This window comes from Trypanosoma melophagium (genome assembly GCF_022059095.1).
Source record: "Trypanosoma melophagium isolate St. Kilda chromosome Unknown ctg24segment1, whole genome shotgun sequence".
Classification (NCBI taxonomy): Eukaryota; Euglenozoa; class Kinetoplastea; order Trypanosomatida; family Trypanosomatidae; genus Trypanosoma; species Trypanosoma melophagium.
In genome coordinates, this window is record NW_027125155.1 from 74,581 (window position 1) to 92,510 (window position 17,930).

The following is a 17,930-nucleotide window of genomic DNA, read 5'->3' on the forward strand; positions in this document are numbered from 1 at the left end:
GGACAAGGTGTGATGAAGATAGAGGTGTTGAGTGCTTGTGTGTAAATGTACGTAAATATATTGAAGGGGGTAGGAAAATAGGTTAAATAGAAATTTGATGTCTATAAATAGATACACTTACACTCCTATACGCACGTATGTAGAATCACAGGTAGAAGCCATTCCTTTTTTATTGTTATTACTATTATTTTCTCTCACTAACTGCAAAAGGAAACGAACACACACACACACACATACATACACTAAAAGACAGAATCATGCTAACACGTACTCTCATATTTACCTACCCTTTCTCTTTTTTTATTTTCTATATTTATTCTGTGTTTTATTTGCTATTTCAGAAACTGTTGAGTGATAATAATGTGGTGTTTCCTTTACCATCGTCGCCTGTCATGTTTTTCTTTTCTTTTAAAAGAAAAAAAAATGGCAGTGCGTTGAGTACACCATTCTTGTAGTATATATATATATATATATATATATGTATATATGTTGAAGTAACAGTAGCAATGAACACATTATTTTATTTCTCCCCTTGCTCTTCTTCTTACTCCTTGTTTTTTTTTTTTCTTTGGGCGTCAATCATTGGTGTAGTGTCACTCTATCACAAAAGAGTCAATCAACACACACATACACAGATATATATATATATATATATATACTCACACAGCATTGCTTTCTTTGCTTCTTATTTTCTGAAGGTGACTTATTTTGGGGAGGTGGTTTAACATTTTCTCCATTATTGTTATTATTTCCACGAACTGCCATTAAGAAAGCCCCCATTCTCTTCTTAACGCCCATCCTAGTTGACATGCTGAAAAGATATCCATTCTGGCTGCCGGTGTCTACCCATGCCCCGGCCTTTATTGAGCAATGCACACACTTCACACAGAAGGCCCCACACACACAAATGCTATTGAACAAACTCCATTACCGCCCAGAACAGACACGAGTACTACGTATACCAGACACCAGAAAGAAGGATCGCCTTGTCTCCCTCGCAATGGCATTTCCCTTCACCATCACGGCAGATGTGTGTGATTTAATTATTGGAATGAAAGCGGGGGAAACACCCGTGATGAGTTGTGGGGCACTCACATCTCTCGTGGATACCACCACATCCATACACGTTGTAGAACGTTTATTACCGGAGGATATCACGCATGTTTCTGTGAATATTCAAGTTAGTTGTCTACACCCTATTCGTGCCGGTGATAGAGTGGTGATGATAAGTCGCATGGATAAGATGGGCGCACGCATGGCATTTCTCTCAGCAGAATTATTACATGATACAGAAAGTGAAGAATTAGCTGATACAGCAGAAAAAAAGACAATAACAACAACAAGAGGAGGAGGAGATGTCAGTAATGAAATAGGGAATCAAGTGGGTTCTGTTAAAGATTTGGAAGAAATGATTCGACGCTATAGAGTGTTGGCGAAGGGAAATCATGTGAAGTGTTTGTTAAGATCTTAACTATATATATATATATATATATTCTTTATTATTATGCTGTTGGTGGAATTTGCGAAAGGAATGGACAAATAACTCTTATCCTTGATGTAAAAAAATTATATATATATTAATCATATTGTTCTTCTTAATTTATCTTCTTGGCCATTTCTTAAAAAATAGGCCAGTTGTGGAAAAGTACTCGGAATAAATAGCAAAGATAAAACTGGGTAAGACTAAATGTTTCTTCCCTTTTTTTCCTTTTCTCTTCTCTTTCTCTTACATGTCTAAATACATGAATTTGACCCCTTATATATATATATATATATATATATATATATAACGTTAAACTCAAAAAGTTATTATTCACTTTGAGATACTGAGTTTCCAACTTATTTTCTTCCTATTCTCTCATCAGAATAAATAAATAAATATATATATATATATGTCTGTAAATCCCAAAGAAGATACTGTTGCAGGTGGAGAACAGTGGGTTCCTGTCTTACAAGTATTCCCTAAATACCCATCATTATATTCTCTAGTAAAATCCATTGATAAGCATGGTACAAAGTTAATGAATGATCAACTGGGATTACAGCCACAAGATGCACTTGTGTTTATGAAGACCATTCCTCTTAGTCCTATTACCTCTACTGATACAGCTACAGTACCCTTATCCGGTCATATATTTCCACTTGCCATGGCGTGGCCTTTTACAATTACAAAAGAGACAACTGATGGAAACGGTATCCTCGCACATGGTGCGCTTCTTACGCTTGTTGATATGTTTACTTCTCTACACCTTATGGTGGCTCGTCTACCACAATTTGTTGGACACGTCTCAGTCTCTCTACAGTGCAATACCGTACAATCTATGCGGGAAGGAGAAAGTATAGTGGCTGTTACACGTGTGGATAAGATGGGAAAACGTTTACTGTTTTCTAGTGTAGAGTTTTTATCGTCTAATGCACTAACAGGATTGGAAGATAACGATCGTATGAATGTTATTCAAACAGCCATTCAAGACCATAAGGTATGTGCTAACGCAAAGCATGTGAAGTCCCTACTTCCACCCTCGACTGATGCGAAAGTAATATGAAGAATAATATAGGCTCCTTTCTTATGTTTACCAAACGTCATCTTCAACTCTGGAGGTATGGGAAAAGGGATGAAAAAAAAGAAAAGAAAGTGGAAGAAATATAATAACGTTTCCTGGATGGGGTTAGTTACTGTGGTACAAGAGATCATGGTATGGTTAAAAAAGAAAAAAGAAAACAAAAAAGGGGTTATTTATTTTTTTATGTCTGTGTGGGTGTGTGTTTTGATGACTAATAGAGATATTATATTCGACAAGAAGAGTGAGGGAGGCGCAATGACTGCTATAAAATGCATATTTCATATTTATTTATTTATTTATTTATTTAAATATATTCTTTTCCATTTTATGTATTCTTCTGTTTTTTGTTTGCCTCATGACATAAATTTTACATATAATCTGCCTTTTCTCTTCATCATATATATTTATATTTGTATGGAAACAAAAACACCAAATAATAACAACAAAGAAAACAAAAAAAAAAAGAAGAAAAGGGCTGTAAGTCTCTGAAACTGTACATCATGAGTCACAAGACAAAGCGACCAGTGGCGATCAATGTCTCATCGGAAGACATGTTGGGCCACACCCTCTCCGCCCTCGACGCCATCATTAATGATGCCCAACAACAAGAAAAAGGAAAAGAAGAAAAACGAAACAAAACAGTGGAGGAAGATACAGATACTGTAAGGAAAAAACGTCGACGTGGCGATGTCTTCGCGGCCATGGCAGACCCGCATCTTCTCAAACTCCAGCGACTAATTCGCCTCTACGGCCCGCAACTCACACCCGCCGTTGATGCGATGGTGCGGCGTGTACTTCTCGCCATCGCCTCTCCCGCCGTTGTGAGTTGTTCCTGTTGGGAGTTGGCGGCATTAATCGGAACGTACTTTAGAGCCGGTGCGGTGCGGTTGTTGGAGGAATTGATGGAATTAATTATGCATGAGAAGTCTGTGTTTTTGTTAGAGGCATCGTGTCTGGCGGAGACGGCTGGGACTACTACATCACCGCCAGTGCAGAGAAGAAGTGAAAATGAAGAAAATAATAATAATAATAATAATAATAATAGGGAAGATCATACATCGGTACTTCTGCGAAATCTTCACGCCTTTGAGGAGCTCTTAGTTGCGGTGGGTCCTTTTTTGAATCCATCTATTATGCAGCGGGCGGCACTGCGATTTGCCCAGGAAGTTATTATTAGTGGTATTCTGCAGGCACCCGTTCAGCACACTGAAGCGGCTGGATCTTCCTCCTTCGATACCTCTGCCGCAGCGCATGCTAATAAACATAAGAAGAAACGTAATAATAATAATAATAATAATAATAATAATAATAACAGTCGAATTCAGTTTCAAGGAGAGGAAGAACAACAAAAAGAGGGAAAAGCGTCGGTGGGAATTTCACTATCTCTACAGTCTCTTTGTATTGATATATTGACAACTTTTCTACTCTTGTGTCGTCCACTGCCAAGTGTTGTTTCGGCCTGTGCAGTACGTGTGATGAAGGAAATGCCAGGAAGAGGATTTACATTACAATCACAAAAATCACTATTACAATTAAAACAACAAGAAGAACAATGTGAATTACTTCGTTCTATCAATCGACTTTCCGTGACATTAACAGCACTTAGACACCCGCACGCAGTGCCTTTCTATCTACCTCCTGTAGATGTCGTTGAAAGGGCCACACGACGAGTTGTACAGGAAGAGTTAATAGTAATTAATGATACCCCAATTAACGGCAATCATATGATGGAACAACAACTACAACCACAAGAAGAAAAGGAAGAAAAAGAAAAGGTAAATCAGTTGAGGTCTGAAAAGTTTAATCCTCCTGCGGATATATCCTCACATCATCTCCCATCTAAACCTTCCCGTCCTGTCTCTTATCTATCGACTGTGGAAACTGTTCATCAGGAAAGAGAAACGCAAAAGAAAGAGGAAAAACCTGTTCCATTGAGACCAGCACCATCTACTTTCTCTGATAATGAGGATGATGATGATATTCCTGATATCGATATGGAAGATTAATATCAATGAATTGAAATTTTTTTAAAGAGAAGGTGGCGGATATTGTCAGATTGAGACAATGGAAAATTTAAGTTGTGTTTTCTGTGTACTTAATTATGCGAGTAAAAAAAGAGTAAGCGAAAAGAAAAGAGAGAGAGAGAAAATAATCACATCCGTGGAATATGAGTGCGGATGGCGTAAAATTTGTGTGACAATGAAACTTCACACTGAGTAAATCACTCAATAAGTTAAAAGAAGAAGATAAAATGAAGATAAAAAATACATATTTTCTATTCATTCTTTCTCTTATTTTTTTTTTCTTTCTTATTGATTTTGTTATTTTGGCTCCACTCCCGTAGTCGGCTCGCATTACGTCATTTTCATTAAGAGAGGGGCGCGTATTTGTGAGCATCTCTTTTTCTTTGTTTTATTTTTAGACCAAACATACTCGCATACACTCGGAGAGAGAGAGAGAGAGAGAGAGAGAGAAATATATTACGTACATCTTAAGTAGAAAAGGAAAACATTTAATAGAAGAAAAACAAGAAAAAAGTAACCAGGGGGAGAAAAGGGAAAAAAAAAGCTGAAGGAAGAAACATGTCACTTAAACTACTAGCCCAGCAGTATCTACCAATCTCCCCACGTCACCTGAGTCTCTTAACGACTGATGGTGAAGATGGAAATCCCGCTGCTGTAGTCGCTATGGCAGCAGCATTCGATCCACAAAACCGTGTTTATTTTCTTGAATGGAACAATCCAACAGACGCGGCGAGTTTTCGCCTTACACACGTACGAGTACCTGGTAATAGTAGTAGTGGTAGCAGCAGTAGCAGCAGCACTATTACCGCCCTAACTCTTACCCGCTCACTCGATGGTGTTATTCACTGTGTCGTGCAGTGTGCCACTGTAAAGGGTAAGGGTAAGGGAGATACGGTGGCCAACGCCTACCTCTATCGTCGTACGGTGGAAACGAACGGCGATGATGATGATGATAGTGATAATGATAACTATGGCATGGGAAACACTGGTGTAGAGGTACGCTACCGAAAGATGCCTACAGCCATGGAAGATGATGGTAGACTCTGGACGGCGGCCACACGACTGTATAGAAGTGATGGTGGGAACAGTTGCAGTGGCCGCGTGATGGTGGCCTGCGGCGGCGCCAATGGGGCGGGGAATGCCGTGAAGTTATTGCGACTCACCGGCACCCGCCTCTCGCTGGAGCAGTCGCTGGAGCTCCCCGCCCTCTCCGCCTTCCCGGTGCTGCAGCTGCGGGAGGTGGACGGGGCGGCGGCGGTGTTGGCGCTCTGCCACCACGCGGTGCTGGAGGTCGATCCCCGCCTGCGGCCGGCGGCGGCGGTGGTGCGGGCGTGGAAGTGGACGCCGCATGATCCCCTGACGGCCCTCGCGGTGAGGGACAACGCCATCGTGGCGGGGACGGAGGAGGGCGTCCTCGTCGCCTGGGACCTGCGGACTGGGGGAAGTAATAATAATACTAATAATTATATTAATAATAATTGTAATGGTGCGGGGCGGCGGGATCATCATGTGGTGGATCACAGTGATGCCTGTGGGGCTCCGGTGACGGGACTGCACATGCCACACAGCACCACACTTCTCTCATCACACGCGGATGGATCTGTGCTGCTGTGGGATAGACGAACAGCCATGGCAACCACGCAAACCTCATCAACGATAACGAGAAGAACAATGGATGGTTTTCGATTCGCGGCGACGGCAGCGGCGGCGGATGTGTTACCGCCGGTATTTGCGGGTACGCCCGGTTGTGTGGGTCTCGCAGGGGAAGATCAACTCGTGGTGGTTGCAGATGAATCAGGAACCATTAGCGTGTTTGCCATGCTTTAGTATATCTCTCTCCCTTTCTTTCTTCGTGTCTGCGTGTGTGTGTAATATATATATATATATATATATATATAAAGAATGTGTGAGAAAGAAAGGACATATATTTCAGAAGACAGAAGATGAGGAATTAAGAATGAAAAGTGGGTTTATTTGTGTGCACGTGTTACGTATAAAATGAAGTGGTTCTGTGCGTTGTTTTTTTTTTTTTTTTTTTTGGTCTTTGGATACTGTTGTACATTGTGCGTTCAGTTGCTTCTCTATTGCGTGAATGTACGCATAAACTTGAATTATTGCATTTTTTTCTTTTTCTTTCTATCTCTTTGTATTTTTAGGAGGAGGACGTCGTAGATAAGCGGAGTGACGGCAGTTAGAGTAATCAATTGTTGTTATTGTGTCTATCTGATTAACTCCTTCAATCCTATCATTTCCAATCCTTTTTATTACCAATCAATACCAGTATATATATAACTAGTTATTTGATTGATTTACTTGTTTTACTTGCTTTTCCACCTTACTTATTTGTTATTATGTCCATGCAGCAGGATGCCAATGTGTGTACTAATCCCAACAGTGTGCCGGGTGAAAACTACGCCGTGATGGGTGGTTTACTTGGTGGTATCGCGTGCACTGTTCTCTACATAGTTATCGTGCGAGCAGCGGATGTCTGTTATCGCAGGCAACACACAAACAACACAGAAAGGCCGGTGTTTAATCCCGATTGGGAAACACAACACCGTTGTGGCGGGTCGGCGGGAGTTGTGCATCCAACACCGCGGCGGGTGCGGTTTGAGGCAAATTCCGTAGAGCGTGTGGAAAGTCCATCATTGGCTCTACAACAACAGCAATCACAAGCTCAATATCAATATCAATATCAATCACAAGAAAAACAACCACAAGAACAAGGTGGGAATGTGAATGGTAATAGTGGCGGTGAAAAGCAGCAGGGACTGTACTCCCGTGGGATGGCGTTTGAGACTCTCAGTTCTCCTCCACCATCGTTACCACCTAGAAGATAAAATAAAAAAGGCGATAATGCGATATAGAAAAAAGGGGGAAATGAATTATATTTGGTTATTCTACATACAGCAAGTGTCTGTCTGCTTTTTTTTTAATTGTATTTTATTCTTTTTTTTTTTCATTGTAATTCCTTTGTCTTTATTGCTGTATCTTGTTCGTACCGTCATGCACTCTTGTTTGGAATATAAAGAGGTTCCCTCCCTCTATTTGCTGGTAGTAAAGTGACTCTAGATGGATATTTTTTATTTTAATTTTATGGCTAGTATTATTATTGTTTTTGTTATGTTTGTGGATGATTATGATAATAGTGAAGAGTTTTCAAGAATGACTTCTCTGATTGTTTATCTTTTTTTTTTTTCTTCTCTCTTTTTTTTCTCTTTTTATCTACTAAACAATACAGTATATATATATACTTGTCTAACTTTTTCTCTGGTTGTATTGGGTGGGTGGTGAAGTTGCATCCCACTTTGAATTGTTGATGTGGAAAACAGTAAAACAATAAGCCCAGAGAGTAATATAGACACAAAATAAAAGGAAATAGATAAACCAATTATTATCATTATCATTATTATCATTATTATTATTATTATTATTATTATTATTAATTACAGAGAGATAAAACAAGAAAAGAAAGAAAAAGAAGAAGAGAGAGAAATGAATGGCGACTATGCACCATATATGAGTCGAGAAATGTCTGCTTCTCACCATAATTCTCTGTGTATCTCTGCAGAGAATGAAGAAGAAGAAGATAATAATAATAATAATGAGAAAAGAAGAAAAGATCAGATGGAAAATGTATATACTTATTCAGATATGTACATTTGCCCAGCAGCAGCGGAAGCGGCACGTAACTCATCCCGTGAATTACTGCATGCCTTGTTAAGAAAGTCCGATAACGTACAAACCCCATATCCCCAACAACAACAAGAACAACTATTACGACTTCATCAACAACTACAACTACAGCACGAACAGGGAGAAAGTATTCCACTTGCGATTACGTGGCACCCGAATATACCGCTCACTTCATTTTCGTCGTCATTATCGCCAAAAAAGCGAAGACGTGAGTCCGCCGGGTTTCTTCCACTCTCTACAAATGACAACAATATGGATATGTATATGTATTCCTTACCTACCATTAATACTGGTAATAGTAATATGAATAGTAATAGCAATATGAATAGTTCTACTATTACTAGTAGTGTGGAGAGTGATGTTTCCTGCAATAATGCGGCTCCTGTTTGTAAACGATATCGTGTCGGTGATTACTCTCCCACAATGCCTGTTGTATTTCACACAACGCAGGAGCCAACAGCCGTACTGCAGCCACAAGAACAAACGTTGGAGAACCCGCAAAAGTCAAATGGAAGAAAAAGACAACGTGAGGAGGAGGAGGAAGCTGCAAGAATGATGATGATGATGTCAGAGGCACAGCGTAGATCATATGAAGAGCGGAATTAAATAAGATTCACAAAACAAAAACAATAAAAAAGAAAGATGTTTTAAAATAACAAGTATATTCTATTGTTTATTTATTTTTCTTTTTCTTTATTTTTTTTTCACTTCTCATCGTTATTACTATCTACGTAGTTGATGTTGCTATTGGTTTCTCTTTCGTCTTTGTGTATTACTGGTCTCGTGCAGTAGAGTTATTATTGTGATTGTTGGAGAAATGTTTGTTGGAGTTTCTGCAGTTCACGTCTCTACAGATGAATCGTGTTCACCTCTTTGTTGTTATCCATTTAGCTATATTATATTATATTCATATATATATATATATATATATATATATATAATATATGAATAGATGGATGAATGTGGGTAATAATGCGTGTGTTTTCTTTTCTTTTTTCCACCTGTTGATCCTTTCGTATTTGAATGTTCTTTTATGTTTACTTCTGTCGTTTTTTTTTTTTTTCGTTTCTCTCTCCATCTTTATCTTTCTATTGTTTTACCACATATGAAAATGATGTGTTGTTGTGGATGTTTTTCTTTACCGTTGTCTTTTTTGTTTTCTTTTCTTATTATGTCTTACAATGGAGAAATATTTCAATGGATATTATTACGAAAAGAGAAGAAGAGAAAAAAAAGAAAAAAACAGAATATAACGAGTACAGAAGACAAACAAACATATAGAAGAGGTAATTTGTCCTTTATATTTCTATTTATCTGTATTATTATTACTATTATTATTACTATTATTATTATTATTATTATTATTATTATTATTATTATTATTATTATTATTATTATTATTATTATTTGGAAGGAGACGGTAAATGCCTTTTTTTTCTCTTGAATAGGATGAATCACGATAATAAAAGAAAAAAAAACTGCGGAATGGAACTTCCATCACTATTACAAACACACACACTCTCTCTCTCTTTGTGTACTCTGTTTGTGTTCTTATCTTCCTTTATTTTTTATTTATTTTCTCTTATTTCTGTCCCTCTCATCATCGCTATCACATGTATGAAAAGGTTAAAGGGAACAAAAAGAGAAAGAGAGAGAACCGTAAAAAACAAAGGAAAATAAAATAATCGACCAAAACAAATAGTAATCGGAGAAAAAAAAAAGATCAAACGACGCGGGTAGTGAAAGTAGGGAAAATGAGTAGACAGCAGCCACAACAACAGCAAGAAACACCACAATTGGATCACATCACAGAACAGAATAAACTGCTGGATCAACTCCACTCCTCTGTGATGAACACACGCCACTATGCTGTTTCTATTGGAAATGACCTCCGTGAACAGGAGGAAATGTTAGATGAACTCCACACCGGTGTTTCTTTGGCCGCAGATGAGAGCCGACGACAGAATAGTAATGTGACTAGACTGTTGAGGGAGAGTGAGAATAGAGGTTTTTGCACAGCTGTTATTGTGCTGGTGGCCATTATGATTCTGTTGATCCTGATATAATCCCTCTTTCTTTCTTCTCCTTCTTTCTTTCTATATATATATGCTTATTTTTATGTGTTTTCCTCCTTTTTTTGTCTGAGTTGCAGACCCTCTAGTCGTAGTATATCTGTTTGTATGTCATTACTCTTATTATTTATCTTATTATTAATATTATTATTACTATATACCGATACCCTAATCCATTTACTCTCTGTTGATGTTTATAAACGGTTTCTTCACACTTTATTATTGCTTTTGGGGGGTAATTGTAGAGTAGAAGCCCCTATTTTTATTTTATTCTGTAGTACACAGGCAAAAATAAAAGATATATATAAAAAATAAGCAACGCTAAGTACAAAAGCACTGCAAGAGGATTTGTTTTTTTTTCCTACATTGGTCACCATAAAAGAAAGAATAGCAGAATTTTAAACATAGCAAAGGGAGAAAGGAGCAAAAAAGAAAAAGAGAAACAAAATTTCTTGTCAAGAAATAATGCGACGCTCAATCTTCTTTCTGGTAAACTTCGCCGCTGTCTTTATGCCAGCTCTATCGCCATCTATGGAGACTGGCACAATTGTGGAGTGGAAGAAGAAAGTTGGGGATTTGGTTAAAGAGAATGAAGTTTTCTGTACCGTGCAGACCGATAAGGCAGTAGTGGACTACACCAATACATTTGAAGCGGGATATCTTGCAAAGATTCTGCACAAGAATGGAGAAACGGTTCCTGTGGCTAAAACGATTGCCGTACTTGTGGATGATCCGGCGGATGTCGCAAAGGCGGATGAGTACGTCCCAGACGATGAAGCAGCAGGAGACGAAACAAAAACAACAGCAACAACAACAAATAAAGTTAAATCAGCAGAAACAACTACAGCAGCTCCTGCAAAGCCAGCGGGATCAACCTCTGAGCCGCCAGAAGATGTGGATATTATTTCAATCTTTATGCCAGCTCTATCGCCATCTATGGAGACTGGCACAATTGTGGAGTGGAAGAAGAAAGTTGGGGATTTGGTTAAAGAGAATGAAGTTTTCTGTACCGTGCAGACCGATAAGGCAGTAGTAGACTACACCAATACATTCGAAGCGGGATATCTTGCAAAGATTCTGCACAAGAATGGAGAAACGGTTCCTGTGGCTAAAACGATTGCCTTGATGGTTAATAATGCGGAGGATGTTCCTAAACTGGCAAATTACTCCCCTGAAGGCGCTGAGACTAACACTACAACGGAATCTGCTCCCATAACAACTACAACTACTAAAGCGTCCACTAATTCTACTACTAATAATAATGCTAATAATACTGCTAAGAAGGCCGTTAAACTACACGGTGGTTCACTGGATGAGGCTATTGCGGCTAGTGGTCCGGGTGTTGTGCGTATTGCCGCACGGCTGGATCGCAATACGTTAGAGTCCATCACACCAACCGGTAGAGGAGGCCGTTTTTGTAAAAGTGACTTTGCCGGACTTCCGGGATTTAACTACGATGATGCCACACCACCAACAACAACAACAACAACAACTTCTACTGTGGCTGCCTCTACACCAGCAGCAGCGGCGGCGGCGACTGTAGTTGTGATGACCAAGGCGTTTCCAGTGTACAACTTCAAGGTCTCTGACACCACGTTATTGAAACAGCTCCTTCGTACAATGCCGCTGCCGAAACCAAAGAAGGTGAAGGAGGGGAACTAAGAAGGAAGAGAGAGAGAGAGAGAGAGAAAAGCAGAAAAGAAAAAAAAGAAAGAAAGTGTCTCTCGCTTCATTGTCAGTGGTGTGGTAACCACGCCACGAAAAAGAGAAGGGTTATTTAGGAGCAACCTGGAACTATTTGAACCGCTGGTAGTACTACAATTATATATATATATATATATATATATATATATATATAATTCTATTTATGAATATGTTTTTGGTTTTCTGTTGTGCGTTTATTTTTTTTTTTTGTTTTAATGTACTTGTTTCACGGTAATTTCCATTTGCTTTTTTTTTTTGCCGGTGCCATTCATTTGGGATTCTCCAATGAAAAAAAAGGGAGGGGAGGGAAAAAAAAATGTCCTTTGATCGATCGCTTCGCCACTACATGTCTTGTCTTTCTACCTTATCAGTAACGGCAGATTCTGTAGCCTCTGTGCAAGTAAACGAGTAGAGAGTACCACACACATTGCAGACAGAAGGGCAAGAAGAAGATTGGACCTGAAAGGGTGAAAATAAAAGTAAGGTAACGTAAAAAGAAAGCAAAAAAAAAGAGATGAGAAGAAAAATGTAAAGTGTTTGCGCTAGGTTTTTTATGTTTCCTTCTCCTTCAGGGTGGTAAACCACTTAAACCAAAAATAGAAACCCGCACCCAAACGTGCATGATGACCAAAAGAAGTAAAAGAAGGACAATAAAAATAACTAAAAAGGAATTTTTTTATTTTTATTTTGAAGGATTGTTCTATTTTTTCTTCTTTTTTGTTTTGTTTTCTTTGATCTTTTGATATCGGTGTTTGGTGTGCTTCTAATTATTTTTTCTTCTTTTTGTATTGTTTCTCCTATACTTCCCTCCTCTTTTTTCTTTGTTTGTTTTTTTTTCTCCTTCACTACCTTTACATAAATATATACAATGTATGTTTATGTATTTAAACGAACAACACACGCATAAAGAATACAAAAAAGAAAAAAAGGAGCAGGATACCAGTTGTAAGAAATGACACCTTCCTCAGAGACACAGTCAAAACTGCAGCGGCAGGTGGAGTTTTACTTCAGCGATGTGAACATACAAAAGGATGTCTTTTTAAAGGCAAAGATGGCAGAGAATGCTGAGGGGTTTGTTACCCTCGACACACTCCTGACATTCAACCGTGTGAATTCTCTGACTAAGGATGTAAAGGAGCTTGCGGAAGCGCTGCAGTCAAGTGAAACTCTTGTGCTGAGTGATGATTCCCTCATGGTGCGACGCAAGAACCCTCTTCCAGAGTCTATTCAAACCGATCATCAAACGGTGTATGTAAAGCCTGTTCCCCCCACCGCCACGCTGGAGGATCTGACGGCTTTCTTTAACAAACACGGCAAAGTTCTGGCGGTGTGGCGCCGCTATTTCCCTGGCAAGAAGGACGCTGCCCCGGAGGCCCGCACGAAGCCGTCCGTCTTCGTAGTCTTCAGTACAAAGGAAGAGGCGGAGGGATTTAAGGCGGCCCCGCCGATGTATGACGGGGTACAACTCACAGTGGAGATGAAGACGGAGTATCTTGAGAAGAAGGCAGAGGAAATCGCTGCAAAGAATAAGGACAGGAAGCGGCAACAGGGAAAGTCATCGGCGGAGACGAGTGAGGTGAAGAAGACGGTGGTGGCGATGCCGAATAACAGCAGTTATCGTATTACCGGTTGTGGTACATTGGAGAACTTCTCCAGTGTGAAGGGAATTTGGCCTGTGGAGGAACAGAAGGGTATTCGATATGTGTTCATGCCAGATAGTGAGACAGCACTTCTCATCTTTCAAGATGCCGCAACGGGAGAAAAGATGGTGGCGGATCTGAAACAACGATGCACAACTCTGAACGGCAAACAGCCAGAGGTGCAGAAACTTGAGGGTGAGGATGAGAAGAAACTGCTTGAGAATGTCGAAAAGGAAATTTCGGAACGGGCAAAGAATAACATGAAGGCACGCGGTGGACGTGGTGGTGGTCGTGGAGGAGGACGTGGTGGTCGTGGACACAAGCGTTCACGTGATTAAAGGATAACATGTCTGTTTTGTTTTGTTTTGTTTTGTTTTGTTTTTGTGTGTGTGGAGGGGGAGTATTTCATTTTGTGAGAATCTCCCGTCTATTCAAATTTATCTATTCATCGCTGCGTGTGTGTATTATTGTGTAAGTATGTACCACTGCGTGGGGTGTGTGAAGACACCTTTTCCCTCCCTCTCCCACCCTTCTTCAGCAATCTTAAGAAGAATTTTTTTAAGAAAAAAAAAAGAAAATGGAAAAAGGATATCACCCCTAGTTCCCTCTTGTGTACAGAAAACACGAAATTAAATACAGTAACGATGCCACGTCTCATGTTGAGGCTCGAAATGGGCAATAAATATTATATTATATATATATTAAAAAAAAAACATTAAATTCGTTAAGTGTCTATCGACATACTTAACTCGAAGAGCAGAAATAAAAATAAAAAATAATTTTTTTCTCAATGAAGTAAAAGAAAAACAAACTTTGTTAACTATATAACCACACGGAATTTTTAATATATAAATAAATAAAATGATAATTGTAATGTTATTCTCTTCCCCTTGTTTTTTACCCCTTTTTCTCTTTTGCTTTTATCACAATTTGTTTGTAGTCTTTCTTCTTTCAATACTATTGACGTTGGAAGGCCTCCTAAGAAAGGGAAACGAATAAATAAGGGAGAAGAACAATAGAAAGAAAACAATAAATAATAAGAAAAAATACGTGATTACGAAAAAATGGCCCAGACCGAGGCCGCACGAGAGGCAGTCAATTATATGGATGTTAAACTGCACAATGTTCACAATATACCTGGAAACTGGTGGGCTGAAGGGAAACCGCCTGGATTCCCCGAACATCCATTTCGGTATGAAGTAAGCTTTAGTATTGATGGCGAAAAAAATTATGCCTTTACACACGGTAGACTCTTACTACCGCTATTACAGTATGAATCATACATTGAAGGGGCTACGCCTCCCCCGCTTCCTTCGACGGTAAATGAAATGCTACAACATATTCGCGAGGTGCCCGACACTCCAGTATTAACCAGTGCAACCTCCACAAAGGCAGGGGGCGCAAGTATGAAAAGGATGGAAGAAGATGAAACACCGAAGGAACCAAAAATTTTATGGGTAATAACACCTGCAGCAGATGCAGCAGCTACTGCTACAGAAGAACAAGGAGGAAGAAGACGAAAGAAAGGTCTTGCCGCTTCCACTACGGAAGAAGTGGCAACAGTACCTTCTATACCTAATGAAGATGATGCGCCACCTTGTGTGATTCGTGTACCATTGTATGAAGAAGATCTCACAGTATTGGATACTATGCTATTATCAGGAAGACCACTGCAACTACACTTTACGCGTGTGCTAAAAGGCGATGCCCCGCAAGACTGGGAAGACTCACAGGAGTGGTATTTTCGTGCTGATATCCTTCTTGATCTTTCACCATTCTCAGAACCCGGATCTCTTCAATTGATGGAAGATGTTCCACTCCTACCGGTAAAAGATCCCGCACATATGGAAGAAAAGATAAAAAAGAGGGCGTCTAAACGACCAAAGTCAGGTTCTCCAGGGTTACTATTTGAGGAAATCGATACAGAGGCGCAACATCCTTATATTGTACATAATACCTCAGCGACCTTATCGGTTTGTCTTGAAAAGACTCTTACACGACTGGCTATGGATCGAGTGCGTCCTGCTTTAACACCAGCTAACTTAATCCCTACGCGAGCTCCTCCTAAGAAAGAGTTTCAAGATAGTACACGACAGTTTGCAGATGTAGTGGAGGCTATCGCAAAGAAATTGATGCATGACTACAGAGATGCTAAGAAAAATAATAATGAAGCAAATAAGGAAGATCTTTTTGCAACATTTCAAACGACAGGACAATTAGCAGCATATAAAGAACAATTAACACCATTAGTTGTAAAAGTGGTACGAGAAAAATTTTTACGTGAACCTGATGCCTCACGAGAGGCTATCAGTCAACTTACAAATGAACTTTATGTTTATCTTCTAAATTGTGTGCATGCCAAGTTACGAGATATGACAGAAAGTTCTGATTATGAAACAAAAAGCAACAGTTCTGCAGTTCCAGTAATGACCGAAAAACAGGATTTATCATCTGGTTTTACTGGACCCATGTGGTTAGAACGAGCGGAGGAAGCTGAAACACTACGTGAGTATGGACTTGCTGCGCAATGTCATCAAGCTCGTATCGCTACTTGTAACTCTTCAGAAAATTTTCCTGATATTTGGAATGATACGGCTGCATTTTTTGCGCGTATTGGTGATGCAACACGTGCTGAACAATGTTATCGTGAGGCTATTGCGTATAACCCATTACATGTACCTTCTCTTCTTGGATATGGTGATCTTCTGCTTGAATACAGTCGTTTTGATGAGGCAGCTGTTTTTCTTCATGCTGCAGTGGATATAGATCCTAGTGCTCTTTCATGGGGTCATCTCTCATTATTATGTGATCTGCATGTCCTGGCATTAGAGCAAGGACCACAGTATGAATCCAAACGGGCACGTTGGGAACGTGAGGGTACACTAGCAATGAAAGAAGCTATGGGTGCCACAGAAGAAGTAGATTTTAATGATGTAAACCTTTCAGTTGCTGAATATCTTTTAAAACTTCACCATACTGATTTGGCAAATGTTTGTCTCTCAAGATGTCGTCCTGGTGGTAGGACAGAGGTATTGTATGCTCGTTTATTTGCACTTTGTAAAAGGTATGAAACTGCCCTTGGTGCACTAAAAGAAGGAGAAAATCTAGAACCATATGAGGATGAAATTGAAATTTTACGTGGAGATTGTAATGCTGCTTTGGGACGCAGAGAAGAGGCAATCTATGCATACATGCGTGTATTATGTCGTAAAGGTGAAACACCTAAACGGTGTTTTGGTCCAAGCTACATTCATCTTGGTAATCTACTTATTGAAGCAGGTCGTTATAATGATGCACTTGGTGTATTTACACTTGGTATTCAAGCGTGGCCATGCAGTGTAATGTGGCTTGGTGCCGGTATTGCATACTACAGAATGTCCAAGACAGATGCCGCTGAAGAATGTCTAAGTGAGTCAAACACGTTAAATAACAGTAATCCACGCACATGGGCATATCTCGCTTTGGTATGTCTTCGAAAAGAACGAGCAGAACTTGAGGTGGTGCTTCAGCAAGCTATTACACAAGGACTTTCAGATGCTGCACTGCTTACTGAACTTGGTCGCGATCTCGTACGGGCATCACGTGTGAAGTTAGGTGAATTATGTTTGCGAAAGGCATTTGCGCTAGAGCGTGAGGCTGGCCGCGCAACATCAGAGATAAGTTGTACCTCTATGTATTACTTGGCCACTGCACTTGAGGGAAATCAACAACGTGAGGCAAAGGAATTGTATGCAACGGTGATGAAAGAGAGCAAGAATGAGGTTTTGCGGGCAAAGGCGGAGGAGCAATTGCAGAATCTCTCACTGTGAAACGACAGCGTGAATTCATATATATATATATATATATATATGATTATGTATGTAAGATAGAAGAAAGAAAGAAAGAAAAGGGCGAGAGTGAGAAGTAGAAGGAAAGCGATGGGGAACTTGTGTATATTTGTCTTTCTTTCTCTCTCTTTGTCACCCTCTTTCTCAATTTGTGTGAATGTTAATGCCTCTGAATGGGGTTACCTATTGCGTTTGTTTAACAATTGATCTACAAGGTGCACTCTTCTCTTCGTTTTCTCTTTTCTTTTCCCATCCTTTAGAAGCTGATGAGTAGAAGGATAACTGCACGTAGTTGAGAATCAAATCTCTTCTTATGGAGCTTGAATATCCCCTTCATCTTTCTTTTGACGTTAAGAAAAAAGATAGAGCAGCAGCAGAAGTTACTGCAACAGAGAGAGAGAGA

At 39.6% G+C, this 17,930-nt stretch overlaps 10 protein-coding genes across 10 annotated transcripts; all 10 read left to right on the forward strand.

Annotated features, from left to right (window-relative positions):
* Window positions 1–808: 808 nt before the first annotated feature.
* On the forward strand, window positions 809–1,471 carry LSM04_001327 (Thioesterase domain; the record flags this gene model as incomplete). The annotated part of the gene is made up of 1 exon (XM_067329902.1): window positions 809–1,471. The coding sequence occupies one exon, from the start codon at window positions 809–811 to the stop codon at window positions 1,469–1,471; it is 663 nt and encodes a 220-aa protein (XP_067191109.1).
* Window positions 1,472–1,892: 421 nt separating this feature from the next.
* LSM04_004977 (Thioesterase domain) lies at window positions 1,893–2,546 on the forward strand (the record flags this gene model as incomplete). The annotated part of the gene is made up of 1 exon (XM_067329903.1): window positions 1,893–2,546. The coding sequence occupies one exon, from the start codon at window positions 1,893–1,895 to the stop codon at window positions 2,544–2,546; it is 654 nt and encodes a 217-aa protein (XP_067191199.1).
* A 518-nt stretch (window positions 2,547–3,064) lies between these two features.
* On the forward strand, window positions 3,065–4,570 carry LSM04_000507 (uncharacterized protein; the record flags this gene model as incomplete). The annotated part of the gene is made up of 1 exon (XM_067329904.1): window positions 3,065–4,570. One exon carries the CDS (start codon window positions 3,065–3,067, stop codon window positions 4,568–4,570), a length of 1,506 nt encoding a protein of 501 aa, XP_067191088.1.
* Window positions 4,571–5,146: 576 nt separating this feature from the next.
* LSM04_001417 (uncharacterized protein) lies at window positions 5,147–6,415 on the forward strand (the record flags this gene model as incomplete). The annotated part of the gene is made up of 1 exon (XM_067329905.1): window positions 5,147–6,415. One exon carries the CDS (start codon window positions 5,147–5,149, stop codon window positions 6,413–6,415), a length of 1,269 nt encoding a protein of 422 aa, XP_067191110.1.
* Window positions 6,416–6,939: 524 nt separating this feature from the next.
* Window positions 6,940–7,428, forward strand: LSM04_004983 (uncharacterized protein; the record flags this gene model as incomplete). The annotated part of the gene is made up of 1 exon (XM_067329906.1): window positions 6,940–7,428. One exon carries the CDS (start codon window positions 6,940–6,942, stop codon window positions 7,426–7,428), a length of 489 nt encoding a protein of 162 aa, XP_067191200.1.
* Window positions 7,429–8,083: 655 nt separating this feature from the next.
* On the forward strand, window positions 8,084–8,890 carry LSM04_004611 (uncharacterized protein; the record flags this gene model as incomplete). The annotated part of the gene is made up of 1 exon (XM_067329907.1): window positions 8,084–8,890. The coding sequence occupies one exon, from the start codon at window positions 8,084–8,086 to the stop codon at window positions 8,888–8,890; it is 807 nt and encodes a 268-aa protein (XP_067191181.1).
* A 1,148-nt stretch (window positions 8,891–10,038) lies between these two features.
* LSM04_000011 (uncharacterized protein) lies at window positions 10,039–10,350 on the forward strand (the record flags this gene model as incomplete). The annotated part of the gene is made up of 1 exon (XM_067329908.1): window positions 10,039–10,350. The coding sequence occupies one exon, from the start codon at window positions 10,039–10,041 to the stop codon at window positions 10,348–10,350; it is 312 nt and encodes a 103-aa protein (XP_067191077.1).
* A 471-nt stretch (window positions 10,351–10,821) lies between these two features.
* LSM04_002977 (Biotin/lipoyl attachment) lies at window positions 10,822–12,018 on the forward strand (the record flags this gene model as incomplete). Its single annotated transcript, XM_067329909.1, has 1 exon — window positions 10,822–12,018. One exon carries the CDS (start codon window positions 10,822–10,824, stop codon window positions 12,016–12,018), a length of 1,197 nt encoding a protein of 398 aa, XP_067191140.1.
* A 994-nt stretch (window positions 12,019–13,012) lies between these two features.
* LSM04_001671 (RNA recognition motif domain) lies at window positions 13,013–14,038 on the forward strand (the record flags this gene model as incomplete). Its single annotated transcript, XM_067329911.1, has 1 exon — window positions 13,013–14,038. One exon carries the CDS (start codon window positions 13,013–13,015, stop codon window positions 14,036–14,038), a length of 1,026 nt encoding a protein of 341 aa, XP_067191112.1.
* Window positions 14,039–14,764: 726 nt separating this feature from the next.
* LSM04_000097 (uncharacterized protein) lies at window positions 14,765–17,509 on the forward strand (the record flags this gene model as incomplete). The annotated part of the gene is made up of 1 exon (XM_067329912.1): window positions 14,765–17,509. The coding sequence occupies one exon, from the start codon at window positions 14,765–14,767 to the stop codon at window positions 17,507–17,509; it is 2,745 nt and encodes a 914-aa protein (XP_067191080.1).
* Between the last annotated feature and the right edge of the window lie 421 nt (window positions 17,510–17,930).